The sequence below is a fragment of the Mizuhopecten yessoensis genome, unplaced genomic scaffold (genome assembly GCF_002113885.1).
Source record: "Mizuhopecten yessoensis strain PY_sf001 unplaced genomic scaffold, ASM211388v2 scaffold11133, whole genome shotgun sequence".
Lineage (NCBI taxonomy): Eukaryota > Metazoa > Mollusca > Bivalvia > Pectinida > Pectinidae > Mizuhopecten > Mizuhopecten yessoensis.
Window position 1 is genome coordinate 2,244,925 of NW_018408896.1, and position 24,633 is coordinate 2,269,557.

Here is a 24,633-nt window from a genome sequence, read left to right on the forward strand (position 1 = left end):
GTACCCAATTAGTTTTGTAAAATATGAAAACCCTAAATGAGCAATGAATCATGCATAATTTGAATTTAATATTCAAAATTAATTTGTTGGAAGTGGTCTGCCGAAGTTGCACATGCCAAATTAAAAAGAAATTTAAAATTTAGATTTTTTTACAGGTCCATGACAAACTCATATTGAATTTACATGGCAGTAAATCTTGTGCAAATATGGTCTAATCTTGGCCGTTATTCCAATAAAGGGAGTCAGAATAATCAATGTGATTAAGATCTTTCCGCTGCACACTGCTGAAATGTCCCCCGGTAGCTACATAGAACCCTGCCCAATGTGTTTTTGCGAAGGCGATTTTTGGCGAGTTTGAGTCATGGCAGGTTTAAGTGAAAATAAATCTTTAGCCAATATTGCCTAATCTACATGTACAGTTGTTCCCCAATAGCAGAGAAACCAGAATTACCAATCTGATTAAAATCTATGTGGCCCCCTCCTCTCTGCCTGAAGGGGGATTCTGACCACAGCTGAATCATAAATATTGTCCCTGCTCTGAATCATACTGATTCACCACTTGTCAATGGAGCCCAATCCATTCTCACAAAATCGCTCCGCATCCGACCTGCTTTTTTCCGACATTAATTATGCATGGATTTTGAGTATCATCTGCCTTATGTGGCCACTGTTTTATATGTCTTTTCTTTTGTCGAAAAGCAAATATTAATTTAGAAAATGGATATATATAGAAATAAATATGATCCTAAATAACTACATCCAGAGATTTTTTTTCTTTCTTCAAAAATTGGAATTGAGTAGAAATTATGGCAGAAATAACAATTTTATCTAGTTTCTGGGTAATAACTACAAACATTTTTGAGAAGAGGTAAAATTAAAGAAAATACTGGTTTACAGTAATTGCTTCCTCAACAGTCCAGTGAATCTGCACTGAGATATGTAATTAGGGTTTTACAAATTCAAGGCCATTTTCTTTGTTGACACAACATGTTCATAAGCATAGGGTTCATGTAAACAAACTGCAGTATCTTTCATCGGCTAATGAGAAAGTGAATCCCTCTGCCCCTACTTACCATACCATTCCAGATGGTCCCACAGAAATCCAAATTTAAGAAATTTTATATTCCAACTACAAATGGTTTTTCCATAGGAAAAGTTCTATAAATGCAAAAATTTAATTTTAGAATTTTCATGGTAAAAGAAATATTTGGTGTAGATATTTTGATTTGACTATAGATGATACATACAATACTATTAATTATGAAATATCAGGAGACAGATTTTGCGTTGGTCCATAGAGGACTTCTGTTACATTGATTTGTTTCTACGTGTGGCGTGTGGCGGGGAATTGTTTACATAGCCTGGTATGTATACTGTGATCCCAGTCCTGTGTTTCCCTACCTGACCCACTCAAGTGTGTAAGCTTTCCTCAAGTCTGCTCCCTCCCAAAGGCATGGGAGAAAACCTAGCTGGCATCACCGACAAACACAGAAAAATCACAACGATATAGAAAACCTGGCATCACCAACAAACACAGAAAACCTCACCAACACAGAAAAAACGGGCATCACCAACAAACACAGAAAACCAGAATCACCTCAATAAAGAAACATTTGACATAGTCCACATCACAAAAAAACCTGTAATCACCCAGATAAAACTTCAACAATATTTTGTTGAAACCAGTTAGAAGTTCTGTCCCTTAAGACTATAAGGAAATGAACATTCTGAAAGTGATAATCCTAATATAATAGACAAAGCAAATGGTTTCTGAAGTAAGGACTAGATTTTAAGCTAGGCCTATTCTCCTGATGCCGAATGCACTTGCTCTCTCCACTTATGTTTCCGACTGCTTGCTGTGTGTATAAGGAGGAGATTCACCACCAGCCAGCCTCCGAGCACTACGAGCACTACATAGTGTCGAAACAATTCTCAAGCACAGCTAGGCCACGCTCAAACTCCAATGACAAGTTACACTCCTGTACCTCAATTAAAAATCACTGAACTTCTATAATAAAAACCCAGTTCTATACATTGTAAATAATGTACACAACACTAATAGGGCAATGTGTTTTTGTTATAGCATAAATTCACGAATTCAACATGACTGGACCATTTCTTTTTTTCACAGCTCTACAGCGTATATCGCTCCCCTTCTTTTTTAAGGTTAAATATTTTTCAAGCATTTTTCTCAAAACCGTAATTATTCAGAATTTTAACTAATATATCCATCAAAATCTCTATAAATGAACTCTTAAAATATCATGAAAAGTGAATATTTATGAAATTCAGAACAAAACTTATCATACACAGATTTATAAATGTAAACAAGGATTTTACCTCGTAAATACAAATTGTATTTATTATATGGGACTGGGAGTTTAATTTTGTATCTTATGAAACCAGAATTTAAACAGGTAACTGCATATCAAAGTTTAAATTGATTACTTTTTTCCCAAAATAATTGAAAATTCAGGAACTGAAGAAAATGAACGACACAATACAACACTTTTTATCATCATAATCAGATCTAAAACCATACCGCCAGCTAATACAGATACCAGTACCTTTGTTATCCCAAAACCCAAACCCATGCAATTTCCATAATTTCGAAAATTCACAGACTTGTTTTTAGCCAATCAGGTAGTTCTATATCCCTGCAGGTTTTATTGTTTGGTTCCAGCCTGAGTTTCCAAAAACCCAATAAATTTGTTCTGGTGATAAAGACCTATGCTAACCTGATAGGGCCCAACAGAGCACAGGCAACATTATAATGCTGTGATATACTTTGTTTATCAGGCGGATGCAATTTCGTGTTCTGGATAACATCTTGAGTGATAAAATTGGTAAATATTGTACTCTTTCGTAGACAACAGACACATATCGTTGGTGTAAATAAAGATATCGAAGTAATGAAGAAAAAATATAGGGCCAAAAAATGCACACCTGCAAGGCTTAAAAACATGCCAGGAAATTTGTGGGGTGCATGTTTTCACATCTGTAAGGGCAGGAAAAAACCTCTGCTGTCAAAGGACAGGTTATCCTGATTGGCCTTGCCATAAGTTTACCGTGGTAACGAACACTTTAGAAAGAGATAAACGTTGAGGTGACCTTCGCTGTCATTTACCATGAGAAAGAAAATATCTACTGCCGGATAAAACTCAAAAACTTTCACAACTTCCAGAATAGGAACATACCTATGCAGGCTACATAGATTTAAAACTATCATTTAAGTAGCTGATAAACTTTAAAACTTTGACAATTTCCATCATGGAAACGAACTCTTGAATATCAAGATTAATTTGAAACTTTCTCAAGGATTTTTCGGTGCTATCAGAAACCTGGTAATCATTTGGGTTGATAGAGAGGCTCTGACACTGGCCAGACACTGGGAACAGTGATTGTTTGTAACCTTTTGTGGTTCTATGGCAATAAATCATTTACAATTTCCCTGATAAGTGTATAGCGCAAATTTCAAACAAAGGAGATAAAAAACAGAACTATGCTGGATTAGGGTTTGAACACACTGCGCACATTAACCACAGCGGGTCAGGGAATGATGATTCTCCAGAGCCGAAACCAGGCTCAGTCATTGGCCAACACTATGCTGCCAGGTTTTGGTTTTATGCTCTTTGCTGCGCCCAATTTGGTGCTGCCTCCCAATCAATGGCCAATACGGCAGATTTTGCCTCCACAAAGACAAGCACCTGCAGGGTCTCTAAATAAACCGTCTGTGTGTTGTGTTAGTTGATACGGTTCAAGCTTGTTATTCAACACCAAGTAAATAGATTTTGCTTCTAAAACCAAACTCTAAAAACTCAAAAATGTAACATTAAATCAAAAGTTCTTCTTTCGGTATCAGGTCTGTCTACCAAATATTATTTTCATGCAATGCAACTGAATTAGTTTTTGCCAGATCCCTTTGCGCTATTTGCCAGATCCTTCTATTCCTTAACATGAAATTTGATTGAATACCCTTATAGGAAGTATTTCAATATAAAAAGACAAAAATAAGGTCCTATAGCAATCAATGTGTAGTTCAGAAAGTGTACGAAATTGGTCAAGATGTATAAGAACATGCTTTTAAATTGAATTAAGTACATATTGGGATCAACAACACCCAAAGAGCTTCAATCTACACAGCTGTAAATTTCACTAACTCTCTAGACCGTCAAGTTATTAATTTCCTAAACACCTCCCTATAACGTGAATTACTGATTCAAACTAACACCGCTGTGTATATCAAACTCATGGAAACATCGAAAACAAGCAAAATCAATATACATGTTTCCAGTGGGAAAATTATGAAATATACAACATCAGATCCAATTATTTTTACTCCTAAATCAAGATTATGAATTTTGCAGAAATCATTGAGTCTGGGCAATATTTAAATCATTCCCTGTGGTGCCATGTTTTTAACAATTTTGATGGTCTGCACCATAGAAAGTGCTAAAATCGTCACCTTTCCAGTCAAGGAGAGTCTCAGAGTCGCCGGCACAATTTCGACTCCTGGGTTCGAGCCATTACGTTCATGTTTTAAACATCCCCTTATTTTTAACCCAATTTCAACTCCATAAAGCCAATTATCGAGTAATTTTCCGGGGTTTCCCCGGAAAAGACAGAATGACTGAGAACTGTGCATCACTCCCTGTCAACTGTAATTTACTGTCTATGAATTGCTCGATGAAAAGGAAATGTGGGAAGGTGTGACCTTCACAGAATGGAAGGTCAGCGCCTTTAAATGTAGGGTTGGGAGGGGAAGCGGGTTCCCGGTTGTCCCTGCTACCATTATAGAACTAATGGATCCTTGACGTATTGATTTTTTCAGGATAATTCTGTTAACTTGTCCCCCACTGCTTCGCTTCACACTATTTTTTTCACACAGATTTATTTCTATTCGAAGTAAACACACAAATCTTGCTCAGGTTTAAAGTAGAATTGGTGTGATATTTCATCGTTTTCTTGCCAGTGATCAAGCATTTAGGATTTGCTACATTTTTTTTTACAACACCCTGGCTAGATAAAATTGTATGGCAGTTTATAAAATAACAGATAAATTCTTCATCACAATTTTTTACGAAAACCTCAGGGCCAGCGGAACATTATAAAACAAAGTCACTCGAAAAAATATTATGGAAATATCGAAAATTAAGTGGATAATGCCCTCTACGTGATTGGGGTTTTATCCTAAAAACACGATCCCCCGTAGGTACTGGTAGACACATTTATCGACTGGTGATATCGACAGTTAGCCATGTTAACATTAACCATCGCTGCTAACACATTAACTGTATCATAATTTTCCACCATTTTATCTCATCTTTCCCTAAATATCACACATCAAAATGTTTCATTAAACTGTTCACAAGTCATGTATCCTGCCATTCTCTATAAAATCCTACCCTTTGTGCCTCCTTACCCCTTGTCTTATCTCAAAAGTTTCTCCCCATGGGGAGGGGGAGGGTCCCAGGGGGACCAGAGAATGGGTAACAGGAAGCTTCAACAGAGTCCTGGTTTGCTTAACAGAACAGAAATGTATTCCAAGATCACTCTCTTGTAAAAAATGTAAGTTACACTTAGCAAACTGAACTTTTCTCTTTCACAATAGATTTGGCCTGATCGTTTATCTGATTAGACTGGCAGTTTAAAATTCACATGGTGTGACAAGATAAGTGGTCAGCAAAGACAGTTTATACAGGGTCCTACTAGACATGTGGTCAGAATAGATAGGTGTCTGACTATACATGTAGTTCAGAATACACAATTGTGGTCAGAATAGACAGTCTTCAAGATAGGTAATTCAGAATATACATGGTCTGACTAGATAAGCAGTTTACATTATTTCTAAAAGCTGCATTAGTGGTTTTAAATATTAAAAAAGAAAAAAAGAAAATGTTTTCAAAACTATCATTTACCGAAGAATGACACTTATAAATTAAGCAGCTAATCTGCATTCTGGATCATCTGTTCTTATAGATAAATTTTCCTCATATTAAATATGACATTGAACAGTTTACAGATAATCTGGGTATAATTAATCTGGCTGGTGTTGAGTCCCCTCTCTACAAACATAGGTATAATTTACTATTACGTTTACCATTGCCATTTCTCCACACAAGATACTTCATTCATTAAACTCATTACCTGGTGAATATTACACCTAAATTGACTAAAATTAATGAAATCTGTTTTAATTTAGGCCATTATATTGGGGCTGCCAAGTGTCATACAGTAATGTAAATAGTTTAAGTAATATATATTAAAGAATATGTACTGTGCATGATGACACGATAAGCTCAGATCTGAGGCCCACCAATTAGTCGATCCCTCCCATCCCGGGCCAAACACAGCGCAACCTGCTGCCAACAAATATGAAATTCTCACATACCGGTACATTATACACTTTACTCCGCGACTCTATATTTAGATCTTCTGCGGGGAAATCTCTACATTGACTTTCGTTCATTACATCAGGTAATTTCGGTTTAATGCAATACATGCAAACGAAAAACTGAATGAAAATTTCTAGTGCAATTACTCCACGATCTTGCCTCGTCTTTTATGTTTACAGTACAAATTACACACTTACAATACGTTTCAACGATTTAATCACAGCAATGTCGATCGAGACATTTGAAATATAAAAATCTATTTATGATTTTTTTTTTGTATTCTGTTTCAAATTAAGCATACAGTACATGTTTCTGAGTGGTTCTTCGTAGCACGACTCCCCTCTCAAAGTCTGGTAAGTTTTTCTCCAGGAGGAGTTATATGAATCATGTATTTCTCCAGTAGGAGTTATATGAATCCTGTATTTCTCCAGTAGGAGTTATATGAACAGGACTTTTGTATTACAGTTATTGAATAAAAGGACCCTCTGTTTCAGCTTATGACAACCTTTATGGAATGTATTTATTTTCATGTAAAACTTATTTATAAAACTGGATAAGAAAACAGTGCGTTTATGTGTTTGGATTCCCACTGATCACCTACAAACAGAAAAGAACCAAGCACGCAGACATTTTGAGATAACTGGAGAACATTTTAATTTAAAATTTAAAATTAATGATGTTTTAACAAAGGGGCATGGTTTATTTAGAATATGTATCAGAGGTAATTTTGTTTCAATCACTGGCACTTTTCTTAGTGAAGTAGACATCGTGTCTTATCCCTACCTAGGTTAACTCTAGCCAAGTCACGTTTCAAACCCATCCCCAACCTGATTCTGTTGTAAAAGTTTATAATTTACATCCCTAATATCTCTGACAGGCTTCACTACACTCTATCAATTATTCATGAGTTCCTCCTTTGACTCAGCTGACCTTGTGATGGAGGGACTGACCCAGTCATTACCACCAATCTGGAGGAGACATCATATCAAACAGACCAGCTAATGTATGGTACGGATGCTGAAATATCCTCATTACTTGACCTCTGACCTCTATCAGTGTTCATAACCTGTTATTGAGCCAGTGTCAAACTACCCAGTAATCAGGGAAGTAAACAGAGAGCACCTGGTTCAGAGAGAACATGGCTTGTTCCATCTCATCAATATGGAAATGAAGTCTGTAGTATTCAATTAGGTATGTTTGTCCCGACAGGATGTTGGTCAATTATGATCAGGAATAATGTTTGACCACTTGAATTATGGTCAAGCAATTCTCTTGTTACAATTGTTGGGATAAGAAGCACTGTTTCTATAACCAAATCTTTTGATCCAATCTTTAACCCATTCTCCCCTAAAGTCACATTTTAACCTTACCAAATCAATGACTGGGCAAGTCAAGTTTAAATATGTAGGGGTGAATGAATAAACTGTAATTAAATTGTATTGCCTTGTATTTTGACTCTTAATTGTAATCTGCCCCCTTTCAATGGTAAAATTGTACTTATAATTGTCACATTGTACTGCTAACCAATTACCCTGGATATAATTAAATAATTCCTATAAGAGGTGGTTGTTTCTATCCTGTTGGCTATCATCAGGCAATATTTTACGGTTATGTTAAAAAAATCAGTTTCCTGAAGAACTTGGGTGAGAAAAATAAACTTTAAAAAGTTTCAAATGTCTGTTTAATGACAGCATTTAAAACAGCACTTTGTTTGAAGCTACCTATCCCCTGGGTATTCTGGTATACATTTGCAAACACTTAACTTCTCCTATCAGTAAATATGATACTACTATATAGATTCCATTACCCTCTCAAAGGATTTCCTATATATTCTTAGATATTTGGAAGCGATAGAGAAGAGAAAATTGTGTCTTTTTCTGTCAATATGGGACATTTAGGGTAGGTAGATAGACAGACGGCCTGGGTGAGCTATGTAATTTCTAAACCGATTTTTTCCTTGTTTTTAAATAGTTTGGCTTCAACAATTATATGTCAGTTTATTTTTTTATAAACAAGATAAAAAAAAATAGTAAGTCGCTTCATGTTGTCTGAATAGGAATAAAAAGGGTTTTACCATCAAAGGAAAATGAGTCCGATAAAAGAAATAAGATAATTAGTTAACTACTTACCGTTAGCCGTTACAAATCCTAATGCCAATAGCACCAACAATCCCAGTCTGTCCATCCTAACCATGGTGCTTCGTCTCCGAACCGTTCTGTGATAAAACCAGAGAAGTATAGATTAATATATTGTCGAATTCATATCTTCAAAAAGTTTGGAGAGTCCGACATTTCAAAATTTTAAAACACGTGTCCCTGTCCCTGAATCTTGACTACTGACCTCTGGTGTTAGAGTTGAAACACAGTTTACACAGCGAGACAGAGTGTTCATACGCTCAACATTCAACATTATAAAACAAAACACATGCTCAAATCGTCCCGATCTCGTCTTCAGTAATCTGTTTCCATGACAAATTGGGTTTTACGCGGAAACACAAAAGCCTGGCTACACTAGCTGCAGAAGTAGTGTCAAGTTTTGATGTTTTTGATAACGTCAGAATCACAGGAGATTGAAAACCCGCACGTGCTTCACACCAAACTTGTTAAAGAAAAAATGAAAGAATGTGAAATGTACATAGTACACAGTGAACCTGACAACACGGGAACTTGTTAGCGGTGTCGAGACCTGTCCGCGCACTTCCGGTGTTGTTCTCCACTATCACTGATCATGATGGTCCCGGAGTTGTCAATCATCGCTGGTATGAATATTCCATTACAAGTTGGCTCCCGATGTAGTCTTACTCTGTTGGGTTTGCCTCAAAATCTTGCTACATCGCTCCGATACCGACATTCCTAGATAATCCCGTGGGTAATTCATACATGTTCACATTAACCATCAGATGTTTCAACACCTAAAATCTAGAATTTGACCGCTTGTTAAATTCCCATTATAGAAACGGATTTTGACTTCATGAACTTTTCTTGGTACCTTCCTTGTTGAAATATGTACACCGTTGATTATATTTTGGATTCCCCATGATTCGCGCTTTTGCCGAGGCAGAACTAAACTTCGGTTTCGCTAGACCATATTGCCGACGAAAAATCCAACCAATAGATTATTTCAAAACTATAACAATCTTTGTCAACATGTTTCTGACATTTCCTCGAACCGTTTTCGTTGATACGTGTGCAGCAGGCCTATCTTGTATATATATATACTTATCGAATCAACGCTCGAAGACCCAGTCCGCCGAGCGCGAGTAATGAATTTCCCGTCCCTGCTAATAGCAAGGCCACATTAGACCATTAACGCACGTCTCTAAACCCCTACTCCATCCTCCCCCGCTAAGGGACTCCTGCTGTTTTTTTGGCTGACACGGGACCGTGTAATTATTTTCTAGATATTCTTCATCATAGCTATAAAATATTATATTTTAGTCAAGATTTGAAGGAAAGTTAACTTGAGATTTTTAACACGAAAACGCAGCACGTGCGATATTTCTGCATGGTAATTTTTACGCTATCAACGTTGACGGCGAGGGGGTACTTCAAGCCAATTCAAGTGTCGAGACTTGCGGCTTCTCTATCCAGCCATTTACAATTTGATTGAGATTGCCTAGCGTACATTTTTTCAAAGATATACACATTTTTTCCATATTACAACATGGATTATCTACTACCTACAACTTTTCTTAGATTATAAACACATTTTTTGCTTGTACTTACATCAGGGGGAACTCGCGCAGAATTAAGTGATAGATAAATAAGTTACATGTGACGTTTTTATAAATATATACGAGTTTTCTTTGTACACATCAACTCATCTCCATCACAAACGCACGTGGGAAAAATTGTATACGCTGTATACAAACTAGAATTATCAGATCGAAGTCTTTCGGCTACTACGGGGGACCACAATCGATCTTCTCCTCGTAGTAAACTAGAATAATCATTACATTTGATTCGATATCGTCTACGAAGCATGCAGCAACTACTGAAGTAGACAAATGTAAACATGAAATCAGTTTAAATCCATTTACAACTCCATCATTTTCTGGTGCATGACTTTAATGAAGTTATAATCCACATGAATATTGAAATGTCCAGGCGGGTTTACGTCTCCCTACACCGGGGCCCGGCTTATTGAATTTCGGGATTGAATGTCGACGGAACTCCCATACTTTCTGTGGCTAGAGCATTGTGTTTACTCAATAGCAGGAGAAGAAACTGATTTAATATGGTTTTTATTATAAAGTGCACTCGGTACAGTTTATAGAGGCTGTATATAGCTATTTATTATATCAGCGATGTCTTTTTCATGGAGTTTTCCCCATGTGGCTTTATATTGTAAACAACTTCTCTATGCATTTATATATACGATTATAACTTTAGCACACACTAAACATATCAATCAAGCTATTCAAAAGACTTTTGAATAATTAAAATATCAATTATAAAATCAGACACTGAATATATTGAAGGTGTATTATGACCGGAATCGAGTCCATTATGAAATAACTAAAGCTGATGTATTGATTTTCCTGCATCTTATTCTAGATCTAAATCTTTTTAATCCAATTAAACGAAACTCAAAATCGGATGAATAAATCATACAGATTCAACATCGTAATAACTCATCTCTGACGTTATTAATATCTTATATAACAGTGGTGGGTTCGTCGATATCCTTAGTGGAGAAAACTAAGAGACGTAATTACATAAAATCACTACCACATGTTAAACATACAGAGAATGGAACCATGACAAAAAAAGACAGAAAAAATCACTTACTTGACTACAAATGCTGAGTTAAGCTTTGATACATTCCTTACCAATGTAACGTCCAACATATATATCCAATGGCAAAAAGAAATTTGGAATACGAAAACTGAATCAATTATCTTAGTTTCAAGTATAAATCCAAGGAATGTTTTCGTTGCGGCTTTCACGCGAGTACTGATATATAAGTTATAAATATCTGGACGTAGTTAGCAATATTTGACGGGTCTGCCCCAGGTCAGGGTTTTCAACGCTACCTTATTTCCTCCTACAATTACTGTTATCGAGGGCGGCCTGAATCAAATAATTTCGCCCCGGAGAAAATTGAGCGCGGAGTAATCAGATTCGATTAAGGTGGACACAGATAGATAAAAGGGTGTTAGATTATACCGATTGTATCTGCTGATAATTCTCTAGTCAAAGGCCTCCCTTAAAATCACGTATTAACGTTCTGTCCACCTATCACTGGGGTCAAAATGTGACAAAGAGGGGACTAAGGGTTTGTATAAACTCTCTACTCTCTCACAAATATTTTAAAATTCACCCAAAGTTCAACCTTGCATTGTACTAATTATGCAAATGATTGACACTTACTCATAAGATTGACCTGTATTTAGTCATAGCCTGCCGTGACAGCCTAGAAGGCCACGTGGAGTACTACACATCAGGACAGAAACGCAGCTATCAATCACACACATGGGGAATCAATGTTTCAGAACAAAATGATAGTTCGGTCGACACATTGTAGCAAATTATTGCAATTTTTTCATCAACTATCGCAAATTAAATCTGTCGATTGTTTCACGTAGTTTTAATTTGAATAAAAAAATAAGTCATCATCTTTAAATCCGATATCGTTGGCTAATTTTACCGTCTTACCGGAAACACCTGTGCCAGGCAGTGTTATAACGATAAGAAGACGAATCGCTTTGGCCCATTTATATTTTAATTTGATCGATTACATAAGGCAATTATCACAAGGCTCAGGAGGGGAGAAACATAACAAGATAAATTTATGAGAATATTTTTATATTTAAAAACGATGGTGGGGTCAGCAAATATTGACAAAAATGTCCTTCAATGTAAGATGTTTTAATCCGTGCTAAATGACATTTTATCTAGAATAAGAACGTTACACCTGTAATTTTATTGCTGTGACGTCAAAAAGGTAAAAGTTTGATATCAAAGGTAAGTGTTAGCGCGTGATTGATGAGTTGTTTTCGTGTACCTAATAAAACGTTTATGTAGAATTATAGATCTACAGACAGTCTAGTATGGGCCCAGGTTTAAACTCCCTAAATAAAAACAGTGCTGTAAATTGTTCCGATCACCAGAAAAATAACATATAGAAATATATCTTACAGCAAACAAATTAAGGAGTATAATCTGAAAAATGTCTTAATATTTAAAGTTTCTGTTTCGTGCATTTTGGCTGACAATATCGATCAAATCGCTGTGTAAATATTATAAGTTGGACGCGGGTCTATATTAACAAAAGTAAAGTTAAGTAAATATATATAATATTATCAATTAGACTCCATTCAATCAAACCTTATTGCATCTAAACAATGTTATTTATCGAGAACATTTTATAAGTCAGTGTCAAATTATAACACGGCCCACAGTTACATTAAAAGCGCTTCCTTTGATTAAATAAAATATATTGTATAAATATATACAATCAGGGGCGTCTCGTCTTTGAAATAAACAATTACCTTGAATTAGAAAGCCACTATCGTAACTGCCGCTAATACACAGTCATAAAATCCGATATCATAGGCCAGGCACGCTATATCCAGCAGCTAGTATCCTCCTCATTTCACTGGAAATCCGAGATAATTGCTATTATAACATACAAATTACGTTACAATAAATGTCTTTCTATAATAAAATATAAAGATCACAAAACTCCATCGTTTGTTGATATACGAGTCATGTGTAACACTCCACAACGTGACGGCCTAGTACTATGAGAGGAGCTCTGAGCCGCTCGCTATAAAAACTCTTCGCTGACTGACTACCACCGTATCGTACACGCTATGTAACACTCGACGTCTCTCTTGGTGGTCAAAAGCGGAAAATTTGCAATAATCACAGAGCGCAATAGCAGAGCTCTACACAAACACTCGCCTCTCCCCTCCAACAGGACACATTAATGAAGTCGTCTGTTTATTCTGGTACCAGAGATTGGGTCAGTCCCATTGTCACCCAAGGGGACAACACTGTCGTCAAATAGATATCCTCTCGGGTGAAATGGTAATACATGACGTTTTACTGTGCGACACTTGAACCGTTAGATAATAAATTATTACATTATTGTTGTGCCTTTTTTACGTAATGACCTTTTTCTGTGGGGTAATTTTTCCTTTTAAATAGAAACTATTTTTTGGCGTAAGTGCTATTTAAGAGAGCATTGCGCGTTATCTAAACAATCTGCTGGGTTTTTTTATACTATTTGAAATAGTTTAAGATTCTGAACAATTGATTATCAATGAATGCGATAGTAAACTCTTTAAATGGTGATTAAAGTTTATCACTTTGTAGACTTAATAGCTTACACACATATTTCACATGCAGACCGTTTTTCTTAAAAACCTATATGTCAATGTCTTTTTAATGACAATAAAACTGAAAATGCCTATATGACAAACCGGAAAAATTGTAAACATCCAGAACGGTTATACGGCCCATCGAGATTGTATCGCTCGCTCTCTCTTGTGTGCGCTCTTATGGAAAAGCAAAATAGGTTTATTCAGTGGATAGAATAGCATTGTTATTTGTTAATGTATACGAATTGGAGGGAATTTAGTCAATTATTACTTCAGATAATCAGTTCCATTAGCCGCTCTCACCAAAACATTTGTCCATTTCAAAATGGTGGGAAATGTCAGAACGAATAGCCTATCCGTTAATTTTCCACGGGGGAAAGGAACAAACAGCTTATTCCGTATAAATTCAATATAATATGCATATTAAAGCATCATCCCAGGCCATGGCTATCAGCGTGAGACCATGGAACCCTAGCTAAACACCGAACATAACTATTTACAAATCTTACATAAAAATCGGATATATACATATAAACATGGTTCATATTAAAGTGTTCTGATGACCCTGATCACGTCATGTCACAAACCAAGTCAAGCGTGTGCAGGAGGTAGATTTTTGCCGTATTCTTCCATTATTGCCGATGTCATGCGCGATACGAAAAATGGATGACACAATTATTATAATTATTCAATGAACAGGTTTTATGAGATTTAGTTATTCCGATTTCGTTTATGATATACACCTAACTCTCGTCATTGCTTGTCATTCATGCAAATTTTCTCGCCATTGAAAATGACAATATAGCTTGCAGGCGTATGCGTTTGCCGTTTATCGGAGAAATAATTAAATTTTATGTGTATTTTTTTTAGATAACGGCCGCAATGACAATAGGGTTCAGGTAAAATATGAAGAACCTTTAAAACTGGCTGCGGAAAGTGTCTGTGCTTTCGCCTATCTCTTCTCCTACTCTATCATATGGTAAAAAAATCCAAATCATAGAAACGATTATCTCCCTTTGTGACCGTGCGTTATCTCCCTTAGCTCAGTAGTGCGATTTTTATTCCTGTATTATGGCCCGCTATTGACTGCTATTGATGTCGGTTACCAGTTTAGATTTTGGATAGATATATGTGGTATATATACTATCGTACTATTCAAATTGCGCAAAGCAAGCTAAAGCCGACCGTTGATCTTGGAATGTCACCGCGAGGATCTTCATCAAAACACCAGACTGGAAAAGAAAATTACAGCCCTAGCTCGGCCATTTATTATCTCAATTACCCCTGCAAAAGTACAGGACCAATTAATACTACTTGGCTCGACCCGTCCCCGAAGGTCTTCCCCGGCTATCTTGCTAACCCCGACGTCTCGGTAATACGCTGGTCGTCCCCGATTATTCAATTTAAAAAATATATACGGCTTTTTCTTTTAACTGTAATTGTAACCCTGTGTCTCACTTACACTATGATCTATGCAGTCTCCTGTATTGGCTCGTGACAAAACGGTTCCCGGTTTTCACAAAGGCATGCACTCCGGGGAAAAGATATTTCTGTTTAAAACGCCACAATGTAAAATAGTGGTACACACCCTCAATAGTTCTAGAGCGTCAACGTGAAATTTTACCGGATGGTTCGCCCTTTGTTATCGCGTTTATGTTACCGAAGGCAGTAGATGGCTTTACAAACTTATGTTTTCTTAAAAAGAAAAAGGTTGAAGAAGATGAAAAATATATCACAGATATGTGTAAATAAACATAACGTATAGTTTTCAAATCACAAATATCTGATATTTTTTTACTGATATTAATTAACCGTTTTACTGAAGTTAATCGATCCTATTGTCTGTTCTTAAATCCCCTCCCCTCGGGTCTTGCCCGGTTACCTGCTCTATTGTCTTATATGCGGGTACTCCCTAAACGCAAGCTGGGAGTCCCTGTATACGATGCGTGTAAGAAGCTACACGGGGTATATTGTTGAACCGTTAACGTTATTCTGAATTCGCGTGCCACAACTATACTACTATTCCATCCACTCCAAATTTATGAGCTATCTGAAAATTTATGTGCCATTCGCGACGGCATAGCGACTCATTGATGATCATTGGGCGATTTGGTGTTGAGGCGGTGTTGGTTTTGCCGCACGTTAAATGTCCAACCCTGTGTGGGTATTAGGGGATAATTGTGGCACGGTGATCAGGACTACACATAAATCTACAGGCCCTTCAGTCGTGTTTACATCTCCTGATATATGTAAACAGTTCAGCAAATAATGGTCGAGGCGTATCAAGCAACGTTTGTTATAAGTCTTAGCGTCGGTATCGCATTGCTGTCAAGCCTAACAACTTTATGAACGGTATAGTTTTGTAGAGAATTATATTTTTAAATACCTTAATTTGAAGAGGTGTATCAGTGTAAAGAAAATGGCGAATTATATGGAGGAATAAACACGTCCCCTCCAAATGCTGTCATGTATTCTTAAATGACATGCAATTCATTGGTGGATTTTTAAAGGCCCCATGTCCCCTCATTTCTCCTCAGTCTCTTGTAAGACCACATCTCAGTCATATATTCCCGGGAGTTTACCGTCACTTTTCAGAAGTTTGACCCATTTCTATAAAAAAAAAAAAACAACATTACATCCGCTATTGATACCTTCAGCAGGACACTTCCCCGTTATTTCGTGGCTAACGACTGCGACCTGACGTTAAGTTGATTGTAACAGAGCATGCCGCTGTAATGTAAATACACGATGTACATAGGAGTTGATTTAGGACGACACAATGTCAATACTATGAAGGACATGGTATATAAACACAATACATTGTCAATGCTCAGTCCAATATAAGGTTACTTCATGGTCGCATTTCATCCCCAGTTCAAACATTGACCAGCGATTGTCAATGAAATTTAATTGAGAGCAAAAATGGAAGCGCTTTAGCAGCGCGCACCTGTTGAGGTAGGCCGGGTCTACTGCTAAGTTACTTGGACACAGGGGTATGTAAACCCGTCACACCAACAATGACTTAACTCTGTCATCTGCCTCCCTCCTCTGACGTCAGGGGGCACAAAATATGATTTAACTCTGTCATCTTTCCCCTCCTCTGACGTCGGGGGCACCCGAATAAGACTCACGTTCCCTTTGAAGATATTTGAAAAATGTGAACATATTCTGTGATAAAGTCAAAATAAAAAGACTACTACTGACTATGGCCCGACAAGTGACAACAGAACAGTTCAGCAGTAAATGCAATGCTGGTACTTTTTGTATTATATAATATCGGAATTAAAATAATACATCGACACTGATGGTTTTTGTGAGGTGTATGATTGACAAAGTTAATCAGCACATATCAGGTCTGTAATCGTGTGTCACTAGGACTGTAGTCGGACGTACAGGTACAGGTAGTTATCAGGTGAAATACGTGAGCTATTTATCTACTTTACAATTAATGTGTTGTATTTTTAGATTAGCTTATCAGAGCGAACAATTTCAATACTTTGTGGCATGTACTGGGTCAAGTAACAGTCTGAGTCTGTTGAAGAGATTTTCATTGATATTTTTACAAGTGTAAAATGTAAAAAAAAAATATCAAATTGAACCTGCAAATCTCGAACGCCACACCATCCCCTGCCTACATCAATTTATAGTTAATACGAACGAGGATATGGTTTGATCCTCAGTTTATGCTAAAAAAAAGAATACATGTCATTACATGCATATTTGTCGACAACAAATAATTCTTGTAGCGGATTGAAAATCCCACATGAAGTTAAACAGAAATATAAATATTTTGATAAACTAGGATTTCGGCTTTCCCGCGTAATCCCACCTCTATAGCCTCAGCTGTTTTACCTGTGCACACCTGGTCAGGGTCACTGATTGGCACTCGCAGTCTGATTAAGTACAAATTTAAATATTATTTCAAACTTGTGTAAATAAACCAAGTCCGGAAAACCAGTACCCGTTAGTAGTTTCAGATAATAGGATGATCCCATTCTGGGCGTGTTCGATTGACCTTTATTACAACTTCTGGTGTGACTGTAAAGTCCTCCGTGACTTTTCCTGTGGTTTTGTTTACATCACAGCAGACGTCAGTATCCATGTCATAATACATCGGTGCATAATTAGCTGCCAATTACAAACGATGTTTTCCGGTAATTAGTATTCGTTTAATTATCCTGAATGTGTTAATTTTTTAACGTTATAATTGTAGTATACAGTTTGACTGCAGGCGCCTGTTTTTTTTTTACAGGTGGTAAAAACTAGCCAGCGGTCAGGCTGCAAAAGGTGACACCGGAAACGCTGATTTAATGCCAGATTATTACAAATTGTCATTATTGCTCGTAAATCCCTCATATCTCAATGTTTGTCACCAAGAAACGTCCTCAGATTCATTTAGCCTGTATAATATATCTTCATAACCCTCTAAGGTATTTTACACGAATTGTTGTAAAAAGAGAAAGAAATAATTTGAATGATTTAGATACCTTGCAATTTTCAGCGTCACTTATTGAATGAAGGGATACAACTTGACATCGATTTCATATTAAGAAATTTCATGTACTTTTTTTTAAATGTGAGCTTTCTGATATATTAAAAATGTATTGGGCAATTTGTTTCAAATTTAAATGATGCAGTATATTTTTGATCGAACTTTCCTGAAGTAATGTATGCGATATTTGACTTTTTTTACACAAGAAATATTTTTAGTAAATCAGAAATAGATAGATGATATAAGTAAAACGACAAACACAATTTGAAGATATTTTCTTGCATAGGCATGTCTGAATGTATTAGTAGATTAAGGATACAATGAAATGCACTTACCTGAGAACTGTTAATGTGATATTTCCGAAACACAACGTTAGTTAGTGTATGTGCACGAGTAGTAAACCGTTATCTTTATCCTAAACAATCGTCCGCTCAGCACAGTTACCTCCCCAATAATGAAACGAGTTCTTTTTCAGTCGGTTATCTCATTCTGTTTATAGTCCACTTATTATCGCGTGATCCAATCAACCAATCTCGTTTGTTGCAGATTTTTTCGGACAATGAGCTGAACAAGCCGGTTAATGAGAAGTAGAAACCAACCTGTGGGCATTCAGTTGATTTCGGACAATATATGTAATGAGAGAACTGACCAGTGTGACGTCACAGTTCAGTTGCGGACCTCAGGCACAGCATGACACCTTGTGTCAGGTAATCACGTGACATGGCACCCCGCTGATTATTTTGTTACAAATAAAAACATTTTGATTAAGGCTTAACTGTGTTGAGCGCTGTGATCGTTCACGATTGAATAGGATGAAAATATTATTCTTTCTGTAACAAGGTTATTGTTATAGTGACTGATGGCAGAACAATAATACGTCAAAACTGAAATCTGTTCACGATAACATGTCCAATAATGAACCATATCAAACGATAGCTAAGATGATTAATGAAAATATCTCTGTGGTTTTGGTCGAGATTATTTGAGATTGACAAGAAGGGTTTTTGACAGAAAGGTTTAGTAATGGGATTATATATTCCGTGCCACGGTTCGGTGTTCACGGTAGATTATGAGTAGTCATATTTAAGTCATTTTCCTCTACATTGAATGTAATATCATTACTATATTTTGTACATAATAATATCACTATACTTTGTTTATCCTTTAATTACTGAATTTTGTATATCATATAATTAATTACTAATACTTTGTATATCATATCATTACTATAATTTGGTATATCATTATTTCTAATACTTTGTATATTAATTCTATATTTTGTATATCATATAATTACTATACTTCGTATAGAATATTATTTCTATGTCATCACGTGTACTATATTTCTTGTATTAGCATAACCTATCTCGTCGATTCCTACTATTACAATAAAAATATTATCAATGAAAATTAAACCATAAAAGACAAATTTCGCTGAATGATCGCCGACATATTTAAAAGTTGTAATGAGAAACTTTAAAAAAGATATCATATACAATTTATTTTTCAGTGTCTGGTTTGAAATATGATAAATATATCTTATAGATATACACACACAAAAAGTGAAATAATATTTATCATTATATACATATATGATATGATTAACTTAACTTAGAGTCGGTATCTAGTTGTGATTCGACAATTATAATCTAACGTAGCAGCTTATGGACAAAAGACTACAATTATATGAATGTGATATTTTTACTTTGGTACTTTTCAGTCTTAATGCACACAATTGCTTTGACCTAGATTAATGTTGTGTTTATAGTCAATAAATCAAAACTTTCTTGATAATCACTCAGATAGCACCATTTTATCAAGACTCATACCTTCTAACATTTATTGTGAACGTTTCAGATTTAGAACAAAATAATTGCCACCAGCGTTCGAGAGAAAGCTTTTTGAATTTTCGCCCGGGGTTATTCAAGCCGGGATATGACATATCAATTTGTCGTTTGGGTGTAATCAGATATGTTTTAACTGAAGGAAAATTAATTTATTCTGTCAAAAATGAAAACTGACCTTTTGATGCACGAGGTGAAATATTGTGTACAACAGTATTTGTTTCAGACTTTCGTTACACAACTAATTATAACACAATGTCTGTATATATTCGTTTTTCATTTAGAGTTGATAAAGTAATGTTGTACACTTCAACAAAGTTTAATTCTATTTAAGGTAGATCACTCGCCATTTTATTGTTTAAGGTTATATACTACGTTACTTTCTATACCTATCGCTTGCGCTAGAGTTATTTCCCTCATAAATCTTTTCCTTTCAAATGTGTCACTTATTTAACCAATGTCAGTTAACCTTCGTGTTAAGCGTTTTATTGATTTAGTGTGGAAGTCTCTTGTAAAGGAGGTACATGTCACAGGTAGGTAGCATATACCCTTAACTTCAGAGCTAAAGATATTTTCATTTTTTCAACAACGATTAAAAAGCTATTGTACTAAACATAACGTAAACTGCGTCTATATCGCTGATTACTCAACAAGGCTAAGTAGCATATAATGTCTAAGGAATGGTATTAATGTCACTTTATTAAAGTTACGAACTTCAAGTAGTTCACGCGCAGGTGTGATAAAAAGTTTGATACAGGTGCAACGTTCACCACACAGGTAAAGCTACAGGTGTCAGGCCAGAGTAGGGCTTAGTCAGAGAATGGAATGCCCGTTTACTAATTATTTGTAATACCTGTGAAGCAGAATTAACTTAACAGGACAGCATTATGAACCTGTTTTCTATACGACGGTAATGTTGTACCGTTACCTAGGTATAATGGAACCGGTTTAGGATTACGTCCCTTCTATCTGTATTCGGAGCGCCACCACACCAATTTCACGCGCCGCTGAATTTTCCTGTGATCTATTATTTCTTAAAGGAGATGAAACTTTAGATACGAACAGCTTACAATAATTGCAATTTCGATTCGATGTCAATGGACAATATGTTTTAGTAAGATAAAAGAGAAATACGTCAACCTACTTTGCACCCTACACAATATAAACTATGCATGTTATGTTTGTAGAATCATGTTTAAACTATTAACAGGATTTTGATTTACAAAAGGATCTTTTCCAATTAATAAAGGAATTTAATATCGCATGAACATATCAACATATTACACTCATAAATAACGCTCTAAACACATATTTATATATATATATTAATATTACACGTATATTCCACAGGGACCTGAGGATTTGTTACAGCTATATTTGGACCTAAACCAAGATGTTCAGAGTAATTTTACATGTTTTAGGGGTTTAAATCGACTTTCGGTAAAAAAAAATGACACTCCAAATGCTTAACACCTTATTTTAGGTCCAAATATAGCTGTAATAAATTCTCAGGTCCCTGTGGTATATTCTAACAACGTCTGATCTGTCGGAATGTTCAATGTCAGTGACTGTTGTAATTCCGGTTAAGAAGCCCCTGTGTCTAGCATCTTCAGTTGCTGACGAAGGTATACCATTGCAGTTTATTAACTTAAGTTTCCGAGTCTAAATCCAGCGTTTCCCTCTGGAATCCTATTTTAACAATAGACTAAGCCTAGCGACGGCTGGGTCAGACTGAGGGATGGGGTAACGTATCAGTCGATTTTCACCTCAGACGTATTCAGTGCACAGGAATTTAGCAATGAAAAAGCTCAATCAACATTTCTCGTACTTTTGCATAGTCTGAACGCACGTGGACCTGGTGCTCGAAAGACAAACGGTTTCTCGAAAATAGCAAAGCCAAAAAACGATTACTCTGCGGTACAGACATGTAGCTTGTACTTCTTGCACGTTGATTTCAATCCGTGTGAGAACAAATGAAGATTATATTTAAATACACTATCACGTGTTATATTTTACTTCAATCTAGATAGCAATAGCGCATATTCCATAGACAAAGCCATTAAGTGGCGATCTAAATCTAATAACTGTTATACATGTTTATCAAACAGAAACAAATATTGATAACATACAAACAATATTTTCAATTGTACTTCACTTAAAACAGAATACAAAAAAATCTTTTTAAATATCTGAAAGTAAACCTATCTGTGTACGATATGTATGGCTCTATCCGAGTTGATTTCTTTCTGAGTGAATTAAACTTTTCCTAACTATCTATGTATCTTAGAAACTCTTATTGATGATCACAGGGTAGTGTTGTACATGTAGCAATGGACAGACATTGTACTGAACGCCAGCTGAGTAAAAGGATTGACCGTTTAGAAAGGAGGCTGGGCATGCTTTCAGCGAATCCACGAACAACATCCCAGATCTAACACGTACTAGGATATATTCGATAACTAACACACATATTGTTACTGTATTCTTCTCCTTGCCTTATTTTCTCCGCCAGATAGACATTTCGGAAGTGGCCGGGCCAACTTTTCAAACCGGAAGTCCAGCATGTAACAGACATGAGCGACCACCCGCTGTACAGAGCTCGTATCGAATTGGGTTCCCTTCATTTTTTTTTTTTGCATTTTTTATTTTGTATTGGAGTCTGGAAATGTCATGAATGAACTAATTAACTGGGTTAGTTTACATACGGGTCCCGAGTTCATCCACATGGCACTGAATCATGTCTATGAATTCTGACTAAGTTTGTAAAATATGGCGCCACGCCGTCAACAAGTGCTACAGGGTCTGTGACAGCTTCCGGATCGTTTTATCCAGGAAACTCTCCAAAACAATATCCACATTACATTCCGGTCCAATTATAGTGTCTGTCACAACCAAATCGGCGGCAATAAAATATAAACCTAACTCAAGTGTCAATACGTTACACTATACCCAACACAATACGAATAGTTTCGTTATATTTTCGCTCTCCAGAGGTTTGTAGCTATCTAACTTCCGGCGTGAAGGTCACGTGCTCTGGCAAGCTGGCGTTTCCTGAGTCGGATAAGATTATTTATGGGCGATGTTTACATTTGTTGTAGAGTACTTATAAATGTGTCAGTCTATCAATGTGCTTTGTTTACTAAAGCATGCCTGGTGCTCGTACTGACAGAACACAGGGCTGAACGGGTCAGCGGAACCCCAGAGAATTCGGGACCAAATCACACAGATATCCTATGTTTATGTTAACGTAAAACATGGATACAATACATACATGATAAAATTTTGAATATTTCTTATTTTTTTTTAAACTTAATTGAGACACTGCCGCTTAGAGTCACAAGGAAGCCGGTGTCGGGGTTTAGTTTTGATGTTTGAAGGTCAAAATATCAAGGTTAATTTTAAGATCTAACACCGGTGTTCTCATGAGACACATACGTATTACATTGTAATTCTACAATCCATATATGACGCCAAATGTTAAATCATCCGCTTTGTGTAGGGAAGCAAATGCCGATGATTCGCACTTCGATCATGTTTTTTTGGGAGTCAAGACAAATACCACGGAAAGCTGAATGGCAATAGAATAAACACATGGGATTAACACGTGGTTCATATGAAGCCAGGTCAAGTCAACAGAGGCATCATGGAAATCTAGACAGCAATAGCGCAAAGAAATAATACCTGGTTCATATAACAACGGATGTCAAGACTGGCATCAGGACAAGCTAGNGGGGGGGGATGGAGGAAAATGGTGAAAATGCATGATTTTTTGAAGAAAATTCTCAGGGTGGTGGTAGTGGTGGGGGAGGAGGGGGATTGTTCCTGAAGCCCCCAAAAAACCTCTGGATCCGCCACTGACTGTTTAGCAATATATGGTTCAAATGATCTTGGCACGATAGATAAAAATTGTGTTTTAGTAAAGAGAAGTATGACTATAGAGACACCGATCAATCTAAGTCTTCCATAAACGAAACAGAAAAGATAGAAAGTCGATTCTTAATTTTGCACACATAGGTCGCCTTTACAGAAACCACATTGTTCGACTCGATTTTTTAAAACTTTGATGAAATTGATCAGGTTACTTTCTTCAATCTTCAATCTTTGCAGGGATATCTAGGTGGGTTTTACACAAGTACGCATGGTAGCACACGTTTATTTATAATAAATTTTCAATAGGATCCTTTTCAAGGGATCTATTGGGTATGGTCGGGGCTTCTTTGTGAAGAGAAAACGAAACCGGAAGTTGATTTATCGCCTATCTACAACTTCCTGTTATATAATTATAAGGGATAATATTGGTGGGGTTTTCATAACCAACATTATTGACTTCTAGTCATACCAGTCAGTTACGCATTGTTATATTATTTATTTCATATTTCAGGTAACTGATTGTAATATTACAATCTGGCTACTTTATGGATCTAAAATTAAATTGAATAACACATTTCTTCCGAAAATTGAATAGTCACGAAATAAAATTATATTACACTGCAACATTTTATATCAACAAAAGGCGACTTATCACGCCAACATCATCCTAAAACATCAATGTCAGTAAAAAGTCAGGACTAATGT

General features: G+C 36.2%; 1 protein-coding gene across 6 annotated transcripts in view; it reads right to left on the reverse strand.

Moving 5' to 3' along the window:
- Window positions 1-24,633, reverse strand: part of LOC110466430 (fibroblast growth factor receptor-like 1) — an 82,719-nt gene that overhangs the window by 46,930 nt on the left and 11,156 nt on the right. For 2 of the 6 annotated variants that reach the window (XM_021522911.1, XM_021522908.1), the window contains exon 2: window positions 8,525-8,610. In XM_021522911.1, the coding sequence (XP_021378586.1) occupies window positions 8,525-8,588 (64 nt within the window). In that variant the 5' untranslated portion in view covers window positions 8,589-8,610. Of the gene's footprint in view, window positions 1-8,524; window positions 8,611-8,735; window positions 9,573-12,888; window positions 12,996-18,549; window positions 18,673-24,633 lie in introns of those variants that run through there. The other 4 variants (XM_021522907.1, XM_021522906.1, XM_021522909.1 and 1 more) reach the window with 4 other exon arrangements.